At 44.9% G+C, this 27,012-nt stretch overlaps 1 protein-coding gene across 5 annotated transcripts in view; it reads left to right on the top strand.

Annotated features, from left to right (window-relative positions):
* The window catches only part of PROX1 (prospero homeobox 1), a 55,775-nt gene continuing 35,455 nt past the window's right edge, over nt 6,693-27,012 (top strand). For 2 of the 5 annotated variants that reach the window (XM_018060737.1, XM_013970387.2), the window contains exons 1-3: nt 6,693-7,515; nt 15,465-17,256; nt 24,124-24,231. In XM_018060737.1, coding sequence (XP_017916226.1) covers nt 15,532-17,256; nt 24,124-24,231 — 1,833 coding nt within the window. In that variant the 5' untranslated portion in view covers nt 6,693-7,515; nt 15,465-15,531. Of the gene's footprint in view, nt 7,516-8,289; nt 8,425-13,214; nt 13,470-15,464; nt 17,257-24,123; nt 24,232-27,012 lie in introns of those variants that run through there. The other 3 variants (XM_013970386.2, XM_013970389.2, XM_018060736.1) reach the window with 3 other exon arrangements.

Raw genomic sequence — 27,012 nt, 5'->3', positions numbered from 1 at the left:
AGTCCCAGCCAGCCAGGGTCCCTTCCCACCAACCTTACTTTCCCTTCTCACAGCTGCCTCTGGCTGAGCTCTCCCTTAATTACTTTGGGGCGTGCTCCTATTCATTGGGCCAAACCTAATTTTATGAAGGGTTGTATCGTACATGACATAGATTTGGGGGAGCTGTTCATTCACACATGTAAACAGATGATGTCCATTTGATTCACACTTAGGATAGATGAAGTCCATTCGTTTCAGTTTTACCTAAAACCTTTTTTTGCCTTCTTGCTTTTCCCTCCTTGAATAGAAATATTTGTCCTGGCGGCTTCTGTAGGAAAGGTGTGGCATTTATAAAAGAGGGAAGAAAGGATGGGAGAAAGAAAGCAAGCAAGGATTTCAGATTGACAAATGGTTGCCCGTGGGCCTGATGGACAATTCTAAGTTCAAGAACACAGGGCCTAACTTCCGCTTTCAAACATGCCCCAATTCTAGTTTTCATGGAAGGTGAGCATATGAAGCGTCCAAAGCAGCAACTATGCATGAGCTAAAACATACAGACATTGAATGAGAGTCCTGTTAGCTTCACCACAATATTGCGGGGGGAGCAGAGGTGTCTATGACAGGAGGAGGACAGGCCAGTGCAAGTGTGATGAACACACATTTGTAAATCGAACAGTGTCTATTTTTATTGAGCACCAGTCATATGCTGAACAATATTACTCATGTAAAGCTCTCTACAATTGGGAGTTGGATAATATCCCCACTTAACAGATAAAAAGAACTGAGGCTCAGATAGAGTGACACACCCACGGTCACAGAGTCAGCAACTCACTAAGCAGTTACTGGAAACACAGTGTGACCCCTGGATTCCCACGTCCTCCTGCTGACTGCCTAGTTGGGGTGGCCCCAGAAATCTTTATTTTTGAAAAGCTCCCTTGGCGATTCTTGATATCTAGCCCTGTCTTGGGAACCGCTGCTCCACATCAAGCCAGCCCACTCTCCCTGTCACCAGCCTTGCCTCTGAGCAGCCTTCTCCACGTCGGATAAAACATTTAAAACATATTTAAATAGCAATTTTGAAAAACTATGCAGCATATGGATTTTCCTTTTGATCTCAAAATGATGACAAACAGACACTTAGATACTTCATAAAAGAAATATTACTAGAAAAATTATAGAAATCTGGCTTTCAACTTTGTCTTGCTCTAATTTAAACAAAATGCAACTTTCCAGAGTCACTCACGCTCCCCCCCCCCCCAAATAAATCCAAACTGAGACCTTCCTTCTCTTTTTCCCTCGGTGCGCCTGGCCTACACCTATTTATTTCTGACTAGCTGGCGTCCAGATTAAAAGCCTCCTAAAATGGGCAGTAGGGATGACTTAAGTCCTACCATCAAAGCCCCTTGAAAAGAGCATCTTCTCCGAAATTCACACCCTTGTCTGAAAACGGTCCTAAGAAAAGCCAAATGAAAAAATAAAGGGGGTGGGCAGAAGGGGAGGTCTCAAGCCCTCCAAGCGTCCCCGCCCCTATCTGGGTCCCCAGTGGTGGCCCCCACCTTCCAGGCTGAGCTATCCCACTGGCTGCGGGAACCCCGCCGCCTAGATCCCGCAGCAACAGGCGGGCGGCGGGGGCGATCTCCCGGCAGCGCCGGCCGAGCGGCGTCGGACGTTCCCGGCTCCGCGCCGCGCGCGGGGAGCAGGTGGCTGCCCTCCGCGCCCGCTGGGCGCCCAGCTCTGGCCCGCGGAGCCGGGTGGCGGCCCCGGGGAAAGGGCAGGGCCGCGGGGTCCAGGCGGGGCGACCCGCACCCCCACGGGGCGAGCGGGCGAGAGGGGGCGCGCCCTCCGCCCGCTGCGCGGCGCCACGGCCGCCGCTATTCGCGCGCGTCGTCTCCCGACCGGAGAGGCCGCGACACCTAGCGCGGGGCCGGGGCGAGGAAGGAAGGGCCGGGAGGGAGGAGGAGACCCGGAGGAAGATACTGACTCGGAGGCCCCGCTCCCGCCTCGGGGCTGCAGAGGAGACTCCCAGCCTTCCCACCCGACCCGAAACTTTTCCGACACATGCAGGCGTGTTCCTCGCGGGTTTGGGCGGCCCCGAGTCGCCATCGGGAAGGAGGCTCGTCAAACAAATCTGTCCCCGGGCACGCACGCGGAGGTACTGAGACACACGGGGTCGGGGAGGGGACGACCGGGCCTCCGGGGAGGTGCTGTGGGCGTGCAGGCAAGCGGGCGCTTCCGCCCGAAAGGGGTTCCCCACGTGCGAGACCCAGTGCTTAAAATCCTGCCAAAGCTCGAAAGTACGGTGGTGCCCAGAGGCTCTGCGTAACTTTGCCCACTGCGCCCCCGCGTGCAGAGGCGTACACAAACACACACACACACACACACACACACACACACACACTCACGCCACCCCACTCTCCCTGGCTGCGGCCCGAGCCTGCTCTAGTATTTCAGGGACACGGGAAGAGATGCTAATCCGCGCCAAAGAGGGAGGGGTGTAAATGGCGTGAATCCCACTCCTCAGCACCCCCAGATTCGGAGCGAGATCGCCCAGCTCTCTTCGAAAGCGTCCCCTTCACTTCCCTCTGCCCTTGGCTTCTTCTCTACCGTGGAATGAAGAAGATAAAGCCCAAGAGGATCGATGTGTGGTTCCCCCCCCCCACCCCACCCCCGCCTAAAATCACAACCTCTCCAAATCCTAACCCTCAAAGAGCCCGGTGGGGTTGAAAAAAGGCAAGTTATTCCGGAGGGAGGTCGGGGGTGGGGCAAGAGCACCCCTCCGAAGACACGCGCGCGCGGCCTGGCGGGCGCCTTTTTGGGCTCAGCGCGCCCGGGCGGAGTGGCTGGATTATGTAAGTAACAGCCCTCCATGTGCTCACCACCATCTGTTAATATCTTGATATTGGAAAGTTCGGTGCCTGAGGCAAAGCCAGGGTTGGCGTCGCAGAGCTCTCAGCCTACTCCTTTCTACTCTGGGGCAGGGATCGTACCTCCATTTGATTGTTTTCGCCCACTTCCATAAAATCAAGTAGTAGTGTGCCCCTTCGATCACTGACAACCAAGCCCCCCTCCCCAGGGCGTGTGTGTTTGTGGGGGAAGAGTGATTTTCTTCGAGGTCGCTATTGTAAGGAATCCTTTCAATGGATTTTATGACAATTTTAGGCTCCTTGAAGCTTTGTACTGGGCCCTGATTTGGGGGTGGGGGCTTTATTATTTTTTTAAAAAAATTACTTTTTCTGCCAGCACCCCGACCCCAAATTTTTGTAAGAGTTATAGTTCAACTTCTTTGGAGTGAATCGCTTCTGTTTACTTTGAAAGCTGTTGGTTAAACAAGCATCGCTCTGGAGGCTTCTAAGCAGTGGGGTTCCCAGGAGAGAAACCTTGCAGCTGCTACTTGCTACTGATCTCCTGGCATTTCACTCCCCCACCCCACCCCCCCACCACCAATTCAGAACAAATCCACGTTGGTCTTGGCCTCACACTGGGCATAGGGATTGAGAGAAAGAGCAGGAATATGGCAGGCAGGCAGGCAGTCTGCCTCTAGACAGCCTGCAGCAGGCCGGCCTGCACCCTAGAGTTGGTTTTTATTTCTTTTTCTTCCTCTCTTCAGGGTGGTGGTGGTAGTGGGTGGTGGGTGGCGTTAGGTGTATATCCAGGTTGGATCTTCAGCATCCTTCTCCTGAAATAAACATCCATGTTTGTCTCTCAGCTGGATCTGGTTGCAATTCCCAGAATTGGTTTGTTTAGGACCTGCTAACGATTGTTTGTAAGGTTTTAAAATTACTGATATGCACTCTTCTCTCCTACCCCCACCTACTGGCTTTAAGAAAGAACCTGAGGGGTAAAATACACCGAAGAAATATCAAGCAGAAGTGTGTTTAACCCAGAACCAGATGCGTAAGTGATAAGTGAAAGAGTTTGACTAAGAACGCACAGATCACCCTTCTGATAAATCAGTAAATGTAGACTGCCTGGATGAGGTTTGTTGGAAGACCCGTCAGAACTTGGGTTAACTTTTAAGTTACTGGGGTTGTGTTGGCAGTAGGGCAGAGAAAGGGACTGACCCTAAACTTGCCCGATGGTTTCAGAGATGGAGCCTGTATCTAGGCGACTTCTCGTCTCCGGGCTGACTGATCGCTTCTCGCCTATCAGAAAACAAACCGCGAGTAGCCGGAGATAGGGAGCTTGGGCCTCACGCCTTGATCCAGGGCGGCCTGAGACACGGGAGAACGCCGAAGTTCTGGCTGAGAGGTTGCCAGGAGCCTGGCCTGTATGTCACCCAGACTTTAGAAGACAGTTCTGGCCTCAGCATACGCAGCTCGCCTAGCTGGGCTGCGGACCGAGCTCGCTGGCCCAGCGTCGCGCGCGCTCCTATTTCACTCCACAAGCCGCTCTGGTGCCCCCAGTGCGGGCTGCGAACCACCGCGGCAGAGCCGGCGAGCCGCGAGCCTCCGCCGCCGAGGCTGCGGGGTGGAGGAGCTTTGTCGTTTGCCAGGCGGGGTACCCCGACCTCGACTCGGGCCTGCCTTCCCCCGGGAGAGATAAAGGACTTACTAGGGCTCGCAGGAAACTTTTCCCACCGCCAGTTCCCGGGCGTAGTGTGTGCAAAACGTGCGCCCGGGCGCTAGGTGCAGTTGACATAAACTTGTGGGCTAAAGTTCAAGCCGTTTCCTTCCCGAGTCTGAACCTTTTCTCCCTCTCAGCTTCCTTTCTTCCCCCCTTCCTCTCCTCTCCTCCTTCCCTGCCCTCCTCCCTTTTAAATGTCAAGCTGAGCAGATGGTTTTAAGGTGTGGAGGGCTTGTGTCCTTTACTTCTGCCCGTGTAATTGTGGGCTGCCGCGATCAGGTACACACTGGGCTACTTAAGGAAGATACTACTAGGACGAAAAAGGAGAAAGGAAGTAGCGCTGATCCATTCACAGAACCCACATTTCTCCGCTCAGTACACCCGCTTACCTCGAAAGGACCCAACCAAAAGAAACACTATTCCATCCTGTATCTAATGGGCATGTGGCTAGATTATTTCCGTGCCCAGTCTAAATTGTCACATCTCGATAGAACACTTGATGCAGTGGCCGATCATTGGAAGTGTGAGTCGTGTGTCTGCCAGCCTCTGTGTTGTTTCCATAATGGGTGGGGGGAGTGCCTGGAGGCAGCGAGAAGGGAGACATGAAGGCGGGGGATGCTCAAGCAAGTCTGTTTTGTTTTTTTTTTTTCCTTTCTTTTCTGATCCCCAACACCTAACCCAGCCGGCTTAATTGTTTTCCCCTTCTTCTTTTCAATGTTTGAATCCCGTGCCAAAAGTTTCCTACAGGGTATGGACTGGAACATACTATTGTCACTATTCTTATTCAAAGATTAGACTTCTTCACAGTTTGATGAATTTGAGGCTGAAATTGTCCCAGGAAAAGTGTGCATGTATGTGTGTGTTGCGGAAGGTGGTGGTGGTAGTTGGCCAGTGCACTTGTAACACACTTCACAAACACTCTGTTGTCACGACGCAACACGATTCAACCTTTGATCTGGTTAAATTCGAGGGACACACGAAAAATACTTGTCCCCATCCTACCAAAAAAAAAAAAAAAAAGAGTGTCTTATCGATTGGGTGTGAATGTTTCTGCTTCACAGCCCTTGCGAGTCCCAGCTTTTATAGGACCTTGAAGTCATAAACGCGGTTGTCTTCTTAAAAGCCCGTTTACTGTGCCCGGTCCTCGCTGAGGCTGGAATCTTGCGCTTTAGCATTAGCAACTTTCAAATCCCAAGCAGCTCTTCAAGAACCACATGATCTAAAGAAATCTCGCTGGTTATTTTTCGACCAAGAAATGTCAAAACAAAGTGAATTTTCTGTGGCTTGACGCAGAAGCCCGAAATTTAAGCGCTTGAAATTTCTTACCTAGGAAACTTTAAAGTTTGTTACCCAGGCGTCAAAACGGTGTAAATCCTACATGAAACCTCTCTCTAATCATTCTGGGGTGAGTGAGTTACTGTAGCGGTAATCGGTTGGTAGTAATGTTTGTAACATCCCCCCCGCCTCCAATGGTTGCTGTACCTACAATCCAGATAAGGTTGTTAGAGGTAACCAAGGACAAATATTCTTCTTCCTAACAATTCTGAAGGGAGATTAACTGGGATTCAGCCAATACTGATCTTCTCATATCTGATGCAGCGGAGCCGACGCCAAACCTCTGGCACCTATTATTTTAATCCCAAACCTACCTGTACTGTCCACATCTCCTTTCAAAGAAAGCCACGGTGACATGTATTCCTGATAGCTACGATCATTTAAAAAGTGGAATGATTTGAGGGTCCCCGCTCTCTCCTCGTAGACCATCCCAGCCCCCTTTGAACCCCCACTTTTTCTCCAGAACACTTTTTTTTATGCCTTCCTCCACCTCCCGTCCGAGGAGCGCTCACTCGCTCGGCCGCTCGGCGAACTCGATCAGCGGTATCTGAGAAATGAAGGGGAGGGGAAAGAAAAAAAAAAAAAAGGACCTGCGTCCTGGAAGAGCGAGTGTGAGCCGAGCGGCTCTCAGCACAGCGTCCGCAGACCGCTCGCTCCGGCCGCGGGCGCAGCGAGCCGGTCGCCCCGAAGCAGCGGCAGTCGGGCGCGGGTGAGGTGGGGAGGGGGGGCGGGGATGGAGGCAGGGGAGGGGAGCGTGGGGCCCCTCTCCCCTCCTCTCCTCCCAGCCCCTCACCCCCACCCCTTTTATATATTTTTTTTTCTCCTCCCAAGTTCTCTTGCCTCGCTATCCCCCCTTGAATCCGAAGGCGCCTCGCGATTGGGTGCTGGGGCCGGGTACGTCAGTCAGACTGTGACGTGCAGTCTTCCTGTTTCCTTCAGCTGTGTCTTAAAGTAAATCTTGTTGTGGAGCGGAGCCCTCAGCCGAGGGAGCGCTCGGAAATAATACACCATTGCAGCCGGGGGAAGCAGAGCGGCGCAAAAGAGCTCTCGCCGGGTCCGCCCGCTCCCTCTCCGCTTCGCTCCTGTCCTCTCCTCTCTCCCCTCTTCTCCTCCCTTCTCACCTCTCGCCGCCTCTGCTGCGCTCTCTCCGCTCCTCTTCCCACCCTCCCCCTGCCCACCCTCTCCTCTCTCCCGTCTCCTTCTCCCCGCCGGCCCGCTCGCGCGTGCCCGCACGGACTCACCGTCCCTTGTCCAATTATCATATTCATCACCCGCAAGATCTCTCCCGGTGCGTGTGCGCGCGCGTGTCCTCCTCTCTCCGACTGCCCCCCCCCAAAGGCTCGGTGGGTCCCACTGCTCTCTGCACCGCGTAAGTATCTTCTCCCCCGCTTCGCGAGTCCCCTCCCCTTTTCCAGAATCACTTGTACCGGCTTGTTCTTGAATGAGAAGACCAGAAAAAGAGACTCCCATTACTCAGACCCGTGTATACATCTATCCCCCCCCAACCCCCATCCCTGGGAGAAAAGGGTGTTCTTTAGATGAATCATAATTTAAGGGGGAAAAAAAATTAGCGTCTAAACAGTTTCTAAGCAGGAGCCTCAGTGGAACTCAGCGCTCCGCTCCTCCCAGTTCCTAAGAGTAAGTGATCCGCTTGGCTTTTTATTTCTTGCTCTTTGCTGCTGGTGGCTGGAGGGGGGGTGGTGTTGGCGATGTGTGTGTGTGTGTGGAGGGGGAGAAGACTGCTGGTGCTGGACTTGTCGCTGATCTTCTCACCTTTTGTGTACTGTTTCGGGGGCGGGGTGGGGGGGACGCGGTGAGGAGGCGTTCGCTTCCTTTCCTTCTTTCTCTGGCCCTCTCTTCTCCGGAGAGAGGACCGCGAGGGGGACCGGGTCGCTTTTTGTTCGTCTGAATCCCCCGGGTCTCCTCCCCAGCCTCATCCTTCCCATCTCGCCCGGAGGAAAACTCCTGGGCTAGTCCCCACGTCCTCTCTCTTTGTCTTGTTTATTATAGCTGCCTTTCTTCCAGGCTCTTCCAATTTGCTTGTCATTTGCATACCTTTCACTTCTCCTTTTTAACCCCAGCAGAGGGCCAGGGAGTAGGGAGGAAGGGAGAGGGAGGAGGAGGAGGGGGTGGGGGGGGGCGCTCGGCTACTTGCCTCTCAAAACGCTGTCGAAGCCGAAATGTTGAGATCGGGGTTGGAGCAGTGGAGAGATGGTCCCGGGCCACGAGCGCGGCGCCCCTCTCCTGAGCTCCCAGGACCCAGGGCTAAGTCAAGTTCAGTAGGGTAAGGTGGCACTGGATGCCTCGGGTTGCGGGGGGCGGGGGGGGGGTCCCGTGGTAGGAGGGGGAGCTGGGGCGCGAGCGCCGCGGGAGGATGGAAGGATCGCGGTCCGGGTGGGGGTAGGGGATGTTCTTGTCCAACGGATCTGCTCGCAGTCAACGCCGGCGGCCGGTTCGGTTGGGCTGCTACCATCTGATCTTGGTTCGTCTGGGTGGTACCTACAATTTTGCCCCACTTCGGAGGACTGGAGAGGGAGGAATGGAGAGGTGAGCGTGATTGCTACTGGGAAGAAAAGTCCGGAGGAGGGGGGAGCGGCGCGGGAAGAGCGGCTATCTTGCCTGAACAGACAAGAAGAGAGGGGGCGATCAGGGCAAGCTGGGAGTTGGGGAGACATTCCCCAAAGCCCCCAGTTTGGCAAGTTGTTGGTTCTTCGGGTGTGCCCGCCACTTACCCCTCCGGCTAAAACTCAACGTAGGTGGAGTGTGGATTGGAGGGGCAGGGGGTGGGGGGCGCGGGAGGGAAGTTAAAGAGGGAGTAGTTTTGGAGGGAGACTCACAGGTCTCCCGCCACTTTTTCAGCTTTTTTTTTTTTTTTTTTTTTTTTTGGAAGTAGAGAGTTCTCCTGGCAGGCTGAGAAGAACAACTGGGAGGAGGGGTTGATCGACAGTCTTAAATAGCCCAAGGAGGCAGGTTGGAGTGTGAAACTGCTGTTCTTGGCAATCCAGAACCCACTCCGCCTGGGGGAAGGCTGAGAACTCACCTGCTTGTTTTTATTTTTCCAAGAAGGTCTGGTTGTCTCCTTGAGCTTATGAAAACAGTGCAAGCACAGGGTGGCCTTCTCTCAAAGTCAAGGCTAGAAGTCTCTTCTCTTCCTCTCTCCCCACCCCACTCTCTCTCCCATCTATAACCTCCCTTACCAAAAGGAAAAAAAAAAAAGTACTTTCCTAGACTACGTAGGCAGAGGTCTATTAGCCCGAGGGCTGTGCATGGGCAGGGCCTGACAGGTGTGCTGTGTCAAGAAAGACAGGTGCAAATTTCCTCTGTGTCTGTATGTGTCTGTACCGTTCCAGACCACGGTGCCATGCTCCAGGGTTGTAGAGGTTTATGAATTTATGGTTGCTCTGGTTAATAGGATTGTCCGGGCTAATGGGAACTAGGCTGTTGTTGTTTTGAGCCCTGCCATGTGAGTCCTTTGGTTGGGGGTGGGAGACAAGTTGGTATGTGTTTGTTTATTTTTCTTAAGGATGTTGGCAGGCTGCTAGGGAGGCTGTGTCTCAGGCTCCTGTCTGCCAGGCAGCTGAAATTACCCCCCACTTCAGGCAGCAGGTGGAGGGACATTGACTTTCTCTTTGCTTCCCTCTGGTTTACGCCTGTCTCCCAGGTCTGTGGGGGTGTTGCGGGGGAGTGATGAGAGCTTTCTTGTGTGTGTGTGTATGTGTGTGTGTGTGTGTGTGTGATTTGGACATCCATGGGTAGTATGTGTAACTGCCAAGAATACCAAAGTCAGTTTGAAAGTGTTACTGTTGTTAATGCTTATCTTTTTAGCGTGCTTTCTCCCTGCCCAGAAAGAATAGGTATGTGCATAAACTCTTTCAAGTCGTATGTTAAATACTCTCATAAAGTAGAATGAGCCTGTCATTGTACCAGACATGTGCCAGATGTCCTAGTTAGTACTTTGATGGAGAAGGAACATCTCAAGTATGTGAGAGGTAACTGTGCTTTTCTGTTTGATGCAAGACGCAGGCAGTCCGCTCTCTGAAGAGTTTCTTGCAAGAACTTCTGAGCATTTTCAAAATTAAATGGGCTGTGGGTGGTGATGAAGAAAAAGGGGAGTAATTTGGTTAACCTGTCCACGTGCTACACCGTGGACCTGTTTCTGCAATGGTAAAACAGATGAAGGTAAGGACTGTGGCTTCGTGTGTGAAGGAGGCTATTGAAAATTCAGTGTAGGCACTATATCTGGATTCTCAACATCTGATCTTTTATTTATTTATTTATTATCTTCCAAACAGGCTGCTTCTTGAGTTGCATAGAATTAGATTAGCTGGTGAATGGTTTTCGCTGGTTGGTTTGGTTGGTTGGTGGATGATCATTGTTTCATGAAAATGAGAGAGTGTATGTCATTTATTCTTTCACCTTAAACATCCAAGTTCCTCCTAATACTTTTCTTGGATGCTTTTGCAGTTCTTTCATAATTAATATGTCATCTATGGATATGTTCATTTGCTTTATTTTTGTTAAGTATTTTCTGTGCTGGACATGTATTGATATTTTTATGTGTCCATTATGCAGAATTCTATTTAGTTTAATCACCACCTTGTGGGAAAACTGTGATGCATACGTAGCATGCATCTTTGTTCTCACTTTATTCATTCCCTAACATCTTTCTTCTGTAAATAGCACTTACAATCTTAAAACATAACCTAGCTGCCAGGCATGCTCTTTATTAATTCAAAGTGAAATAGGCCTTTTTTCATGAATTTCTTATAGGTATTGTTTGCATTTGCCACTGTTAAGATAAGGAATGGTAAGGTTCAATATTATTAAAAGCTTATAAAATGTTAGTAATTTAATAATAGAAAGATGGATTGTGCCTGATATGTTATGATTGGATTCTAATTAAGTATCCATATATATTGTAAAAGACATATACATAAGAAATTTCTAAAACCTATTGCCTGGTGTATTCTAGAGCTTCAAAGGACAGAGTATTTCAGTTCTCTTCGGAAAGGAAAAAATTGTTTCTTCTTAAAGTTATTTCTCACTCCCTTTTGTTTACTAATCTGGTGAATTATTCCTTTTTAAATAAGTAGAAATGAATATTTTAGGTATGTTCCAGAAAATTGCTGTTTTCATCTTGCAGGTGAAAAATGTATGGAATTTTTGATAGGATGGAGAAATTTTAAATGAAATGGTTCTGATTTGAGAACTCTATGATAGGAAAATTTAGAATCTGTTAAAAGCTTTTGACAATACAATCTTAATTAATTTAAGTATTAACTAATATCAAGTGGATTATTCATAGTAAACACCAAAGGCTTTCTTAACCTTATAGCAGGAACATCTCCAAGGAGAAAGTTGCTAATTAGCAGAAATGAACTCTTAAATACAGTGAAGGGGACAGCTTGGTAAGGGGCCTGGGCAGGGGCGGGGGCGGCCGGGGGGCAGCGGAGTCCCTAAATCTAGTCATCTGATTTTCCCCCTTGAATTACTGATTTCCAGATGGATTCACAGTGTTCTTTGTTGGTGTTATTCCACTTGAAATTTCATAAGAGACTTGACCCAAGTAGATCAGAGGCCCACTTAAAGGTGGTTTTCTAAAAGAAGTAAAAGCATAGGCTTGAGCAATTTCTTCAAATCATTTTATCAGTCAAGACTGATAATCTATATAATCCAAGCAGGAAACCACGCCAACCATACCTTCTTCCCCATCTCATGAAAGATTTACCTGAACTATTTGAATAAAAACCATAGTGAACACATCTTTGTCCAGAATCTGGACTCCAGATAGAGTCATAAACGTTGCACCCCCTTCCCCAAATAACTTTTTCCCCCAAAACTTTAAACTTTTAATTTTGTATAGGGGTATAGCCTGTTAACAGTGTTTGGTAGATTCAGGTGAACGGCGAAGGGCCTCATCCACACACAAACTTAGAGCAGAGCACTTCACCACTTTCTACTTCACACTGCAGTGTTCCTTTGAAATCCTCCCCTGAAAATTCTTTTCTACTGACATTATCATCAGCTTCCTTAGGATTCTCTTTGTAAAGTTATCTGTCATCCTTCAGATAATTCAGATTTTAATGAAGAATGTTGTGGAGTCCTTAAAATCTGACTTGATTATACTTGGATGTTTGTTCCTATCTTTTCTCTGGGAAGAATCTGCTAATGTTAGATACTCCTCGTATAGAAATTATTAAAGCATTTGTGTAGTTAGATGCCAAGTGGTATGACCCAATATTTAATAATAAAATATTCTATGTAGATTTTCATATTAATTAAAGGAATAGAATATGTGTATCGATCGATAATGCATTTGGGTTCAAATTCTGTATCAGTATTTTTCTGCATACTTGCTGATATTGATGTTCACCAGTGCTGATCAGATTTCCCATTGCCAGGTTAAACTCAAGATTAAAATTAAATATAATAAAAATCAATAATAATTGTAGTTGAAACATATGGCTTAATACACATATTAAGAAATAAAGGAATTTTTAAAAAAATCTTTAATGGGCAGGTTGACATCACTGATAAATTCATTCCATAGCATTCTCTAAATTCTGAACTGGGAAGTCATGGAAGCATTTTTGAAAGCATTTTCGGGTGATTTAATTTGTATTATAGTCATTTAACAAGGCATTTTCTTGTGTGGTAAAATATTCATATATACTGTTTATGAAATATGATGCTGATAAAGTAGTCAACCAGTTATTTTATTTAATCTCTCCTATAGCCTCCATGGGTTATAATTCCAGTGTGTATGACTCCTATACCTTCATTTTTGAATTCAGCTCAAAGCTATATGAAGAGATTTATTTATTTACGCCTATTAATATAATGCCTTGTCTTGCTGGATTATATCATTTTTCCTAGTTTTCCCATTTGTTTTGTCCTGATTATTATGTCTCAGCTGCACATTTTACAATGAGACCTAAAAGTATATAATTTCCCTTAGCCCTAAACAGAAACAAATTATTATTTGATCTAAGAATGCTGACCAGTTGAAAGAGAACTGCAAAAATCAGTTTCGTTTGGGGAATTTTAAAGAAGCTACAGGATATTTTCTTCTTATAACACCCAACTATCATGTTTAATTAACACGCATTCGCCACTGAAGATGAGCGTATCATTTCTTTCCACCTTAGAAAGAGCACAGCCCTCCTCTTGGCTCACGCGTGAGGTGGGGATGCAGCTGTTGATACCTAGGCTAGAGGAGAGGAAGTGCAGTTGACGCAGAGGTAGAGGCAGCTGGGAAAGGAAGGATGGCTGTGGGTGACCTTGTGTTCATCTCTTACACCAGCGTGTCGTGTCTGAGCCTCTCTTGCAGAGATGCTTTTCCTATAACAAGGATGGGTAGGAGGAAAATCCAGATAGGATGTTAGGAGGAACAAGGGAAGCAAATACTGCAGAAAGTTTATTCAACATTTTGATTGGAAACCTATGTGCTTTTCAGGTGCTATTAAGGAGAAAATGATTTATACACAAAAAGACAAGAGGTAAAATTTTTACAAGAATGGCAATGAACTCTCTTTTTGAAAAGCTGATATATACACACAGAGTCCTCCTTGCAAAAACGCCCCCCTCAATATGTGAGTCTTTCTGAGCTTTCAAATAATTCATCTTTTTTTTTGTTTGTCTCAGTTTCCCCCCTTTTTTCTCTCACTTGATAGCTGTACCTGATTTATCAGATCTAACATGTTAGTGAACTATTTGCCATTGGATTCTTGTATTCCTGAAGCCAATTTCATTTATTAATGTGTGAGGGGTCACAATCATCTTGAATTCAATTTTAAACTCTAATGCTGAAGTTATCAAGATCTGATTCCATTCCAAGTTCAGGAAATTTCATCCTGAGGCACACAAAAACTATTTTACCCTCAAGCATCCAAAAAACATATAAACAAGCATCATGTTGCTTTCTTGACACTCTGAACCAGGTTTTATTTAAAGGTTGCATCTTCGTAGGAAAACTGGGAACAAGGGTTGCAGATGACATCTTTGTCACTTAAAAAAAAATACACACTGCCATCTAAGCACTAAGCTTTTTCTTGATTTTTACAGGTTATTTCATGCTGAAATTATGCCTATTTGCATGGATAGTCATTCTTTAAAACTAGCCACAGATGCAGCCTAGTGAGCACGTAGATGTTTTTACAGGTGAACCGAAAGAGATGGGAGCTCTTCCAAACACTCTGCACGCTGCCTTTGGCAATAGACCCTGTTATTGTGAAGATGTGCTCTGTTAAGCAAACGTGAAGTTTAATATTAGATAAACCCCGTGTGAAAAAAATTTTTTTTTCATTTTCTTCTTAAAACGTCCATTGTAAGCAAGGAGATGTGACATCTTTACGTTTAGACAGAATTTGGGGTTAGCCATCACTGGTTAACACCACAAAATATGTCAAGTGCCTTTTGTAAAATGCAAGGAAGGACATTCTCTTTTTATATTGTGTTCCCAAGAAACAATGGAAGTTCATATGCAGAGACAGTATTTCCCTTTCTCACATAGTTAATTGATGTTATCTTCCTTCTTCTTTATGTATCTCCTTTCAGTCTTTTTTTTTTTCTGTCTTTTTTTTTAATGTTTTAATGTGGCATAAGAAATAAGATTCATAAATGGTGTATGTTAAAGAGTTTCTTCAGGAATTTGAAGTATTGTTTTGGCAGATTATAGGGAAAAAAAACAACAACTAGTACTGATGATGTATTTATCCTTGCCTAACTCAATTTATTGTTCCACATATGGATTTCTAAAATGTGATAATGTCCTTCTTTTGCACTGAGTCCAACTTTAAAATTTAAGTCATCAAAAAGACAAGATGAAAATTTATAAATATTCTCATAGTTACATTAAAATCCAGCAACAGATACCATCTTCAGATGTGATTTTTAGTATTTAAAATAAAGCGCATATCTGTGCTAAATAAGCAGACTTGTAAAATGAATATTTGTGCATTTATTTCCATGTTAAATTGACCATTTGTGTTGGAAAGATGCTGATGGGAGTGTTCTCTTCCCCATTTCACATATGACAAAAATATTTTAAAATTCAGTAATAAAGGATGTATGTGAAATATTTGCATTTTTTAGACTCGTTTCCCCTTAATAGCATTAAAGCCACAATAATTCTATTGCAGAAATGGAATTTTTCATTCAGATTTCATGCATCCTCAAAATTTAACCTTATTTCTTAAGTATGGACCACTTTTATCTGCTTTTGTAATATGAATCTCAGTGCCCAAAATTTAATCAATTGGTTGTCAGAGGCTGTGTTCTTATAATCTACTGTTTCTTCTGAAGATAAACAGTATCATTTTAGGCATTTGTGAAAGAGAATCATATTACTGGTGCTTAAGCAGTTTTTGCTTTTTTTTTTTTTTTTAATCTTAATCCATCTTAAACCAGTGGAGCAGAAATATTTAAAAATGTTTCATTTCAAGCAGAGTGCATAATAAATTGCAATAATTGTAATGTGCCATAAATCCCAGAGCCTATGCATTTTGCATTTGATTCAGGATTGAGGTCAGGAAATTTGGAGAAATTTAAAGAAAATGATTCATCAGTCCTTTTGTTCTGTTGGCCAGGGTCCCGGGATTCTTGAGCTGTGCCCAGCTGACGAGCTTTTGAAGATGGCACAATAACTGTCCAGTGATGCCTGACCATGACAGCACAGCCCTCTTAAGCCGGCAAACCAAGAGGAGAAGAGTTGACATTGGAGTGAAAAGGACGGTAGGGACAGCATCTGCATTTTTCGCTAAGGCAAGAGCCACGTTTTTTAGTGCCATGAATCCCCAAGGTTCCGAGCAGGATGTTGAGTATTCAGTGGTGCAGCATGCAGATGGGGAGAAGTCAAACGTACTCCGCAAGCTGCTGAAGAGGGCGAACTCGTATGAAGATGCCATGATGCCTTTTCCAGGAGCAACCATAATTTCCCAGCTGTTGAAAAATAACATGAACAAAAATGGTGGCACGGAGCCCAGTTTCCAAGCCAGCGGTCTCTCTAGTACAGGCTCCGAAGTACATCAGGAGGATATATGCAGCAACTCTTCAAGAGACAGCCCCCCAGAGTGTCTTTCCCCTTTTGGCAGGCCTACTATGAGCCAGTTTGATATGGATCGCTTATGTGATGAGCACCTGAGAGCAAAGCGCGCCCGGGTTGAGAATATAATCCGGGGTATGAGCCATTCCCCCAGTGTGGCATTACGGGGCAATGAAAATGAAAGAGAGATGGCCCCGCAGTCTGTGAGTCCCCGAGAAAGTTACCGAGAAAACAAACGCAAGCAGAAGCTGCCCCAGCAGCAGCAGCAGAGTTTCCAGCAGCTGGTTTCAGCCCGCAAAGAACAGAAGCGAGAGGAGCGCCGACAGCTGAAGCAGCAGCTGGAGGACATGCAGAAACAGCTGCGCCAGCTGCAGGAAAAGTTCTACCAAATCTATGACAGCACCGATTCTGAAAATGATGAAGATGGTAACCTGTCTGAAGACAGCATGCGCTCCGAGATCCTGGAGGCCAGGGCCCAGGACTCGGTGGGGAGGTCAGACAATGAGATGTGCGAGCTGGACCCGGGGCAGTTCATCGACCGAGCCCGGGCCCTGATACGGGAGCAGGAAATGGCCGAAAACAAGCCCAAGCGAGAAGGCAGCCACAAAGACCGAGACCCCGGGCCCAACTCCCTGCAGCCTGAAGGCAAACACTTGGCCGAGACCTTGAAACAGGAACTGAACACTGCCATGTCGCAGGTGGTGGACACGGTGGTCAAAGTCTTCTCGGCCAAACCCTCCCGCCAAGTTCCTCAGGTCTTCCCACCGCTGCAGATCCCCCAGGCCAGGTTTGCAGTCAACGGGGAGAACCACAACTTCCACACCGCCAACCAGCGCCTGCAGTGCTTTGGCGATGTCATCATTCCGAATCCCCTGGACACCTTCGGCAACGTGCAGATGCCGGGTTCCACGGACCAGACGGAAGCCCTGCCCCTGGTGGTCCGCAAAAACTCCTCGGACCAGTCTGCCTCCGGCCCCCCCGCCGGCGGCCACCACCAGCCCCTGCACCAGTCGCCCCTGTCGGCCACCGCGGGCTTCACCACGTCCACCTTCCGCCACCCCTTCCCACTCCCCTTGATGGCCTACCCGTTTCAGAGTCCAATAGGTGCTCCCACCGGCTCCTTCTCGGGGAAAGACCGAGCCTCTCCTGAATCCTTAGACTTAACTAGGGAGACCACGAGTCTGAGGACCAAGATGTCGTCCCACCACCTGAGCCACCACCCCTGTTCACCAGCACACCCACCCAGCACCGCGGAAGGGCTCTCCTTGTCTCTCATCAAATCCGAGTGTGGCGATCTTCAAGACATGTCTGAGATCTCACCGTATTCGGGAAGTGCAATATCCTTTCATTTGCACCCCACCCCCACCCCACCCCAAGGAGAAAACAAACCGAAACCAACAAGTCTTCCCCCAAGGTCAGGTTTACCCAAGGTTTTAGAGTCATGTAGATTCCTGTCTTCTCCAGTCTGCCCTCTTATTCGGAGTCATAGTCTTTTTTCAACACGTGCCTGGCGCTTCTGGTTGCACAAAAGCTTTACAGGAAACCAACATCCCTGCAACTTTGACAAGTTGCTGATTGCCCCCAAGCCCTCCTGTTTCATCTGAGCTTTTGCAGCAGTGTTTTTTCTGCTGTTTCTTCTTATTCTTTTTCTCCCCCAAGAGTATTTTTAGAGGATAGGAGAGGGGGAAATCTCAGTGTAATATTGCACTCATCAGATTTTAACATAGTTTCATAGTGGAGTAAAGTCAGTTTCGAGATCCCCAAGATTCTGTAAGAAGAATTCTCCCTTTAGCCATCTAGAAGGCTCCTGGTCCGATTAAAGAAGGCCTGATTAAATCTTATGAGGAACACTTTGCTGGTGGGAGGCTGCAGTGGGAGAAGGATGGATGTGGATGGGGAGTTAGATGCTCTTCTTATTCTTTAAGGGGGATTTTTTTTTTAAGGAAATATACAGGTACTAATTTATGCAGACGACATCCGTCTCTCTCTCGTTCACCCAAGGTCTGTTCTTCGGGTCTGGTGCAGCTGCCTCTATGCATGATTAACCTCTGTTCAGCCATACACAGAAATCTTTTGTCCTAACATACACAAAGCAAATTATTTTGGAAAGCAAGAGAGCACAATTAAATATAAAACTCAGCTGTATTCAACTTTAAAAATGCCTCTTTTTAGGTCTCTTTTATATTTTGAATCTGACTTTTGAAATGCCAGTTACATTTTTTCATTAGACCTGTCCTGAACTCTAGTTATTTTTAACTCATGATTTTTTTTTTCCTCCATAAATTGGTCCTTTCAGTAAATTTTTTAAAAATCGTGTGGTTGTTGATGTTTTGGGGGAGTAGAATAGTAGCATTTGGGGGCAAGTAGAAGCATGTGTCTTTTATAAGATTGTCAGATGGATATAAAATTTAGCTATTAAGTTGGCCGTTGCTAACGTGAGGGTTTTGAGCAATCGTCTTGATGACTAGAGATTGGCATTTTTATATCTAAGCCCACTCCAGAGGCTGCCATGTAAGGGCAAAGTCCCAGCTGTTGTAGAAATGTGTTTTTCTTGATATGAAGGTCATCTTTCCAGCCAACTCAGGATAGCAGTGAAGATTTCTGATAAGGTGAATGTGTGATACATATGAGACCCACTTGGGCAGTTAAGCACAGAGTCTCTTTTTGTAGAGAGGAAGAGGATAATATCTGGAGGGAAAGATGTGAGGACTTAAGATGTAAATAGATGAGTCTTGGTTTGGTTGCTGATTTACAAATCTAGCTTTCAGAGATCTGAGGTTGAATCCACCAGTCTTGAATCAAAGCTGTGCCAGGCACCATGTCATACACATCATAAGCAGGCAACAAACATTGGTCAAATTGGAATATAGCTGTTGTTGATGAGAAAGGCAAGGAACAAAGACACAGGCTTTGATTTTTTTTTTTTTTTTTCGCTTTGCAGGAGAGTATCTTCTGGGGCTCATACCAGGCTCATGTCCAGGGCGAGACCCCATTGCTCCTCGGAGATCTCTTACTTCATTTTGAAGCCAGTTGTAGTGATGGTGGGTTCTCTCCCCTCACTCACTCTGTCACACACACACACACACACACACACACACACACACACACACACACACACACACACAGAGGAAAGGGACATGCCCATTTGGATGACTATTGAAGCCAGGTTTCAGTCTTATAAGGCCATACTTAACTCGTTAACTCAAGATGCTGGTTTCTGGTTGTTGGTTTTTAAATAAGTTGAATCTTCTAAGAAAACCATCTTTGGATTGCTGGAAGTGTTGCTTTTTCTCCTGTCTCACCCTCTCTAAATCCCCTGAGGAATTTTGAGGATTTGAATAGAAAGAACTTCCTTTTCTTTCTATACATATCAAAGGCTTTAAAGAGAATTTAGTTGCTTCTTCTTCAAAGGAATGAATAACTTGTCTCTCTTATGGTAGAAGAGTCTGCTCAACAGGGTTGTTTGGAAACACCTGTGTTCCTATGAAATACTAGTTGCTTACACCTGGAGTTATTTCTTGTGTGTCGCTAAACAGTTTTGGCGTCTTCCTGCAATTAATGATTACATTTCCTTCCGGCTGTCCTTCCAGCTTCTGTTTCTTTCTCTTTTCCCCTCCATAGCCTCACCCTCTCCCTGTTAAACATTTATCTCTTTGCTATATTATTTTTACAGGAAAAAGATAGGCGAGTACCACTTTCTGGAGCCTATACAGTTCTGAAGGCAGTGAGAATAAGAGGGTTTGTTGGGAGACTGGATCTCCTTTTCTCTCGTCTCGGTCCTTGTGTGGCAATGAGTTCTTCCCTTGACTTTCTTGATGATGGTGCCTAGGCAAAATTCTCAAGCTTTGATTGAGTTCGAAGAAATCTCTAGGAATCACAGCAAGTGAGCAGACTTCAGTTTAGGTAGACAAGGCCATATCTGAACCTGTTATGCAGTTATTCTTTGAAAAGCTCAATCGAAATGAGGAGAAAAGGGATGAAATGGTATCTTCATGATTGCCATTATTGTTTTTCTCTTTAGTTCATGGCTTTCCAAACTGTAATGGATAATTGAATACTTAAGGAATAATTCTTTCCCACCCCAAAGGCATCATCTGTTTCTTTGAACAAAGGAGCCAAGATAAGAAATATCAAGGACACCAGCTTATCAGATAAATCCATTCCAAGTCCCGCACATTAAGCGTATATGTTCTGTATCGTGGAATGCACTACCTCGGTATCTTTTCTGATAGAAAGGCAATAGTGACTGTGTGCATGGTAAACTGAATGTCAGTGCACCTGCCCCAAAGGCTCCTGTCTTGGATATAAAAAAATTTGTTCAGTGTCTTTGCAAATGAATCTATTTAATCAAATATTAAGTTTTATTCAAATTCCAAAAGAAACAGCCAGCCAATTGTTTTTCCTCCTGATGTTCCTTGTCATTCATCCTCTTTGCATCTCAAGAAAAATAGCCTTGTTCGGGCCTCAAGCATTTGCATGCATCCAAGTAAAGCACAAGAGCCATGTTCCAAGCGCGGTTAAGACGTGCAGGTGAAGAAACTGAGCAGCCAGCTTTCCCTGTTGGACTTTTAGGGAGAATGTTAAAAAATACTTGAGGTTCAAAAAGGAAAATGGTTTGATGATTTGAAGCTAAAAATCCACCCAGAAAACCTGAATTCAAAATGAATTTCTAAAATATGAATGAATCCATAGAAGTTGATTTTTTACTATTTTGGAAGTCATTTGGGGCCACAGGAGTTAGTTCAGTTAGGTGTATTATCTGTAGGGAAACATGACTGTTAAAGACTGGAAGACTCTGAGTTTCTCTTTTCTCCCTCCCTCTGATTATGAAGTAAGTACATTAGAAAAAAAAAATCCATAAACTACACAGCCCATTGATTATGTTAAAACTTCTAGGAGGCACAGCTGGCTCTATCCCTTTATGACAGGTGAGAATGTAGATCTTTTCTGCCCATTTAAGGTGTCTAAGGGGAAGAGTCTCTTAGAAACATAGCAAATCAGGGCTTAAGGAGAAAGCTAAAATCCTTCAGATTTTAAAATGTTTGAGAATTGGTACTCCCAATCTGTTTGGTTGGCCCTGCAGCACATCAAATCTCTAGCCACAATTCAGGGTTCAGTTGGGGAAAAAAAGAATTTTCTTCCTGCAGCCGTCACAACCTATTATCCTCCCATTTGCCTTTTTGCTGCCTCCGCTGCTCCTCCTGCGGCTGTTGTTTAGGTGAGGTTGTACCGTGCTTGGTAAACAGACAACACTTACATTCTCAGGTTGTTTGAACACCGTTTTAGGTTCAGCTGCAGTCCCCTACTTCTCTGATCTTTTATATTCCCCAGCAGATGTCTTTCATTAATTTATGGATTTATCATCTTTTCTTCTTTTATTTCTTTTTCTTTTCTTTTCCCTTTTTTTTTTTTTTTTTTACACCTGGCAGCTGTCTCAAGTTTCAGCAGTTATTGTCTATTTTGCATTATACATAGAATTGAATGTCATCTGTCTTCACAAAGCTATGGCTAAGAGAATTGAGGCAAAGCCACATGAGCTGCCGGGACAGATCTTGTTTGCGCTCCATCCCCCCTCACCCCACCCCCCTTTACCTCCTTAATATTTATTTGTGCTCATTTTCTTTCCTGGCCTTGAATGGAGCTTAGCTCGTGTTCAGTACAGCTGTATGTTTACTGAATCTATTCCATCATGAGTCACTGTGCGTGTGTAAGTATCCTGGAAACAGCTAGTGCTTTCTTGGAAGAACAGTTGCTTTTCAGCACAAGCACTTAAAAGGGAAATTAACCAATTGGTCAGTTCAGATTTATTTTGAGGAGGGAAAAAAAAGGATTATCTAACTGTTGGCTTTTAAATCTTTCATTAGCTATTTTTAATAGTTTATTAGAAACATATATTTTATGGGAATTTTATCTTCATTACACAATGAGCAAGAAATAAAGATGCATTCTGTGTTCCGTTGCCACTGATCGATTCCAAGTATTTCCAACAGGAAGCGTTTTAAAGCAAAAAATAAAAAATAAAAATGGACTTGAGAAATTCAAATTAGGATGATTTTGTCACGAAGTAAAAAGCCTCTAAATCCCAATCAAAACAAGATGGATACTTTGCTCTTTTGTTTTGTTTTGTTTTTTTTAAATAAAAATGATGAAAACATCTTAGCATAATTTAAAGACATTGAAAGCTCCAGGAAGTTTTGGTGGCTCAAGAAATCTCTGAGAGCCGCACGCAGCAAAGCAGTTTGATTTGTATGAGACCAAATTTGAAAAGACTTGGGACTTTTCCCTGCTAATAATTAATGTACCAGGTTGTTTGAATGTAGCCCGTCTGAAAGAACAGATTAGAACCCAGATCTGAGCATGTTTGTTGAAGTTTGGACTTGCCTAAAACTCTTATCACGAGGCAATAGGAGACAGCTTGCAACTATTATTTCACTTATCCATTTGGACAGATGGTCCTGAAGTGTGCCGGGCTCCTTTAGTCCCCTCTCTCGGTCTAATGGAGGTTACTGGAGGGCCTTTCAGCTCTTTCCTTGGCACAAGAAGTATGTCAGTCATAAATTATCGTCTTTGTAATCATTAAGGATCTCAAACAAAAACACAAGTTCAGTTAAGCTGCTTTGGCTTACAGTTCTCACATCAAAATTTCTTTCTTCAGTGTTTAGTGTTTATTTTCAGCGAAAACAAAAGGCATTAACTTTTCAATACGCAGACCAAGGTGATCTTTTTCAAACTGCATGATACTAAAGGGAATGCTAATTGATCAAATTCTCAGCATTATATTTGGTTAAGCCCCCTGTAATACATAGACAAGAGCTTATCAGTATTAATTCGATTATGCTTCTCTAGGAACTTCCAGGTTTCCCTCTCTGTTCCTGAGGTTGGTCACGCTGTACTTGATGGAGGTCATTTAGAAACCTTTACCTTTCTTAAATATTGGTTTATTTGTCCTTGCTCCCTGCGGTGTGCAATGGTTGTGGAGCTTGCTGGCCAAGGATGTGTGTGCTTGTGCATGTGTGCGTACAACCACACGTGCACATTTCCTTGTCTTCTTTTTCCTTATTTATTTATTTTTTTTCCCAGACTCTCTTTTAAGAGAAAATCCTTAGAGAAGCTTCTAGGAAGGACCCTTAATTGACCTTGTGGGGGACCACATTGATTTTCTCCACGTGCGTCTTCATTTCTGATAAATTATAAAGCCATTAATTTGCTGAGGAAATGGCAGGGCCAGGCTGCGGCACAGATGTGACCAGAGCCATCCCCGCTCCGAGTGTGCTGAGGAGTGCCAAGAATCTGGGGGAGAATCAGGAAGCCGGGATTGTTATGGTTAGCCTCACATTCTCTTGGGAACTGTTTTAGTTGCTGCTGTTTACAGATCTAAAAGGTAATGATGTTTCCAGATAAATAGGCCTTCTTATTTTGGGTAAGTGGCCATTTATTGATCTGCTAACCCACACTTATTGATTTGTTAGCCCCAACCACTGTGCCACTCTCCAAGGAGTTAACTATAAATCCAGGAGAGGCAAATTGTATTTGGTTTTGGATCCTCGCTTTAACAAAAGCAACACCCCCTCCCTGTTCTCTCAGTGCCCAAACTACCCCTCCCCAGTTTTAGCTGTTATTGAAAAGGAAACAATTAACAAGATATAATAAGATAGGAAGAAAGTGAGTCAAGATGCTCCCTTATAGTAGCACGAAAAGGTAAAATGTGAAGCTTGCCTAACAGTGATCAAAATAATGCATTTTATATTTTCACTTATATTAGTATAATAATTGGATGCCAACTGCAGAGAGCAAAGAGAAGAACAAACAGAACTGTAACGCAAAGAAGAAAAAAGCTCTCATGATAAGAGTTGTGCAATACCTGTTGGGCGCATTTGTCTCCTTAGCAACAAGTGAACCAACGTATAGAGAGCCTAAGGACCTCAAACAGGGGGAATAGAAGTTTTGCCATTCTCACCAGGAGGTCACCAAGATCCCACGACTAAATCGTGCATCCTCACCATTATGTTTGGCAATTTCTGACCAGCAATGGTCATTCGGAGCCAGCAACAGCAAGTTAGTGATGGATTCCATGGCCAGAGTCGGTTATCTTCCAGAATTCCCATGGCTACTGGTTGGGCCTCCAGACTCCTGGCACGGGGGTTGGGAGGGATGGTAGGTACTTGTGTTTCAAGGAATTATCTCCTTAACCGATTGCATCCTACATGCAGGAAGGATTGTCACCCAATCACTTGAAAAAAGCAAAGCTCATGTTCTTTTATACCCGTTATCCCAGCTCCAACATGCTGAAGACCTACTTCTCTGATGTAAAGGTAAGGACGTTTTTCAGTATTAATGTTTTCAATTTCTGTGCAGGAGGTAGTAATTTGAACACTTGGAAGTTAATGGAGATGAGTGTGGGGTCGTTTGGTGAATACACCTGTGTTGTAATTGATTTAATGCACTTGTCCTTCAGGCCAAAGCTGTGCCAAGCAAGGAGGGTCCTTGTGTACTAAGACCCAAAGACTGAGCGCATGGATTTTCGTTCTAGTCCCGGAAACTTCTCCTCTGTCTTTATGTGTCTTAATAACTCCTTGGAAGAAATTTCAGCTGGTCCTGGAGGGATGCGCTTTAGAGAATTTTTTTTTTTCCTCCCCTTGGCCACAGTGAACTGTTTCTGTTTTTGTTTCTGTTAGTTTCCCCATATTTGTGCTTAGGAAAGCAAACTCTAGCACCTCTTTTTCCCCCCTGTCGAAAGGAGCGTACATTGAAATTCTCTCTGCAGTAGCTGCTTAAAAACAAAAGTGATGATTGTCTCTTATTTACAACTTAATTTGTTGTTGATGTAGAGTACACTGAGCATAAGGAGAATGAATAAAGTGACAGATTCAGGACACATTATTCAAATGAGGATATGAAAGCTGTCGGCCTACAGCTGCAGCCTCCCTCATTCTACAGAATATGGGGACCTCCTGGTCCCGTGTGTGTGCGTGTGTGTGTGTGTGTGCGTGCGTGCGTGCGTCTGTGTCTGTGTAGGGGCTTTAAGTAATTGTTTGCAACAACTTGATGTTGTGTTAATCATCTGTAACTTTTTAAAACAGAGATTGGGTTTTGATGATGATAATGACACGCATGGTATCATTATCCAAGGAACTCAATAAACATTACATTAGCTGAGATTAGTTTATTAGGGCTGGGTACTCTGCCCCCACCCCCTCCTGCCCACCCCCATGTGTAAAGTTCTTATCTCTGCCATGGAGAAGCCACGAGCTGCCAAAACGTACTCCTTTCTCCAATGCTCCCCTCTCTCTGCAGTGGGTTTTGTGCCCGATGCCTGAGTTGCATCACTGGCCCCCTTTTGCAGGCTGACCCATTGCAGCCTCTCCTTCACCCATGTTTTACTTGGCCTTGAAAGAAAAGTTCTGTTTTCCGTCCTGTTTGCTTTTGAATTGTGTAGCAACTTCAGCCTTTTATCTCCCTCCTTCCCTGGCCAAGCTCCTTAAGTGGAAGGCATGTTTCCTTCTCATTCCGTGCCAGCAAACTGGGCGGCATGGGAAGGCAGAGACAGGCAGGAACTTGAACCGTTAGTGAAGCATCTTTAGGCAAAGAAAGGTCAAGGGCCGCAGTGCGCTGGGATGGGGTTTGGACCTTGGTGGGGCACCATCGGAAGCTGACAGATTAAAGGGCTTTGGCCAATTGGCTGAGGAGCGACCAGTTTCTAGAGCCTAGTTCTTCCAGGAATCCTCCCAATACTTTAGTTCTAGGAGGGGAACATGGAGCAGAGGGAGAAAATTGTTACTCTGTGTGTGTGTATGTATGTGTGTGTATGTGTAGATGTCCATGTTACCTCCATCGCTCCTCTTGGTACAGTGATCTGCAGTGTTGTGATATAATAAAACAGTGCTTTATGTTGTCTAGATAGCACCCTTCAGCCAGAAAAAGTCCAAAGAGCTTTACAAACTGCATGCATAGAGATCAGTCACCTGTGATTGAAATGCAGCCACCTAGAGGGTGGGAATCAGCAGCCTTTCTGAGCCTGCAGTACTACTCAACAGGAGATGTAGATATTAATAATAGAAACATTCATGTTTTTGCCCATTTGTGGTGTGGGGAAGGTCAAGGTTGGGGGAGACTGTTGATTTGTAGCTTTATAAATACCAGGCACTATAAACCAACAAGAAATTGTTCCCATTCCTTTAGAATACATTTAGTCATTCAGCTTTGCAAATAATCACTCACTCTATGTAAATAACAATTAAATACCTGGATGACTATTTCATTTTTTAAAAAAGCCCTAATATTCAGATTATAGATTCTATCCATACTGAAAGAGAAGGCTGTTAGAGTGTATGTGAGCCTGGTTAACTCCCAATTATCTACTCTAATGGAGGGGAAAGAGTAGGGCATATAATGCAAAGCAGAAAATCACCAAAGGTCATTTCTCTTTTATTTTTGGAATGAATTATACATTTTTAACTTTCCTAATTATGTTTTTTCTTTGGCTAGTAATAAATGAATTTGTATTCCCTGAGCTTACACTAATGATAGTAGAAAATCATGCCTAGAAAGGCCAGGATAGTCCAGGAAAGGGGTTCCAGAAATTTTCTAGAAAACAATGGCAGAACATTCTTGGATTTCTTTAATATTAAGGAAAATTCAGAATTTGAATGTTGATGATGCATATACTCATGTGTATTATATATATATGTATGTATGTATATACGTATGTAGTGTGTTTGTGTATAATACACACATACATATCTTTATCTAGATACAGATATGTAAATGTGGATGCTTATGTGTAAGGCTGAAATAACTGTTTCTCTCTATATAAATATATGATCCAAAATTTTATTTCAGTCCAGATTTAAGAAACCACAGAATTGGGAGATTCCTAGTTATTGCAGAAGAGGCCTTAGAGCTTTATCAGAAATGAAACCTTGGATCTTAGATCTTGAAAAGGACATATCCATGTGTCTCTGAAACAAGCACTATTTGTCTCAATGACACATGTATGTACTTGTTTGTGGTCACATACATGAAGAGAAAATTCCTAATTCTAGCAAAATAGCCCTTTCTAAATCATAAAGTCACTTCATTTCAAATAGTCATTA

Source organism: Capra hircus, chromosome 16 (genome assembly GCF_001704415.2).
Source record: "Capra hircus breed San Clemente chromosome 16, ASM170441v1, whole genome shotgun sequence".
Taxonomy (NCBI): Eukaryota; Metazoa; Chordata; class Mammalia; order Artiodactyla; family Bovidae; genus Capra; species Capra hircus.
This window is presented reverse-complemented; position numbering and strand designations above follow the sequence as displayed.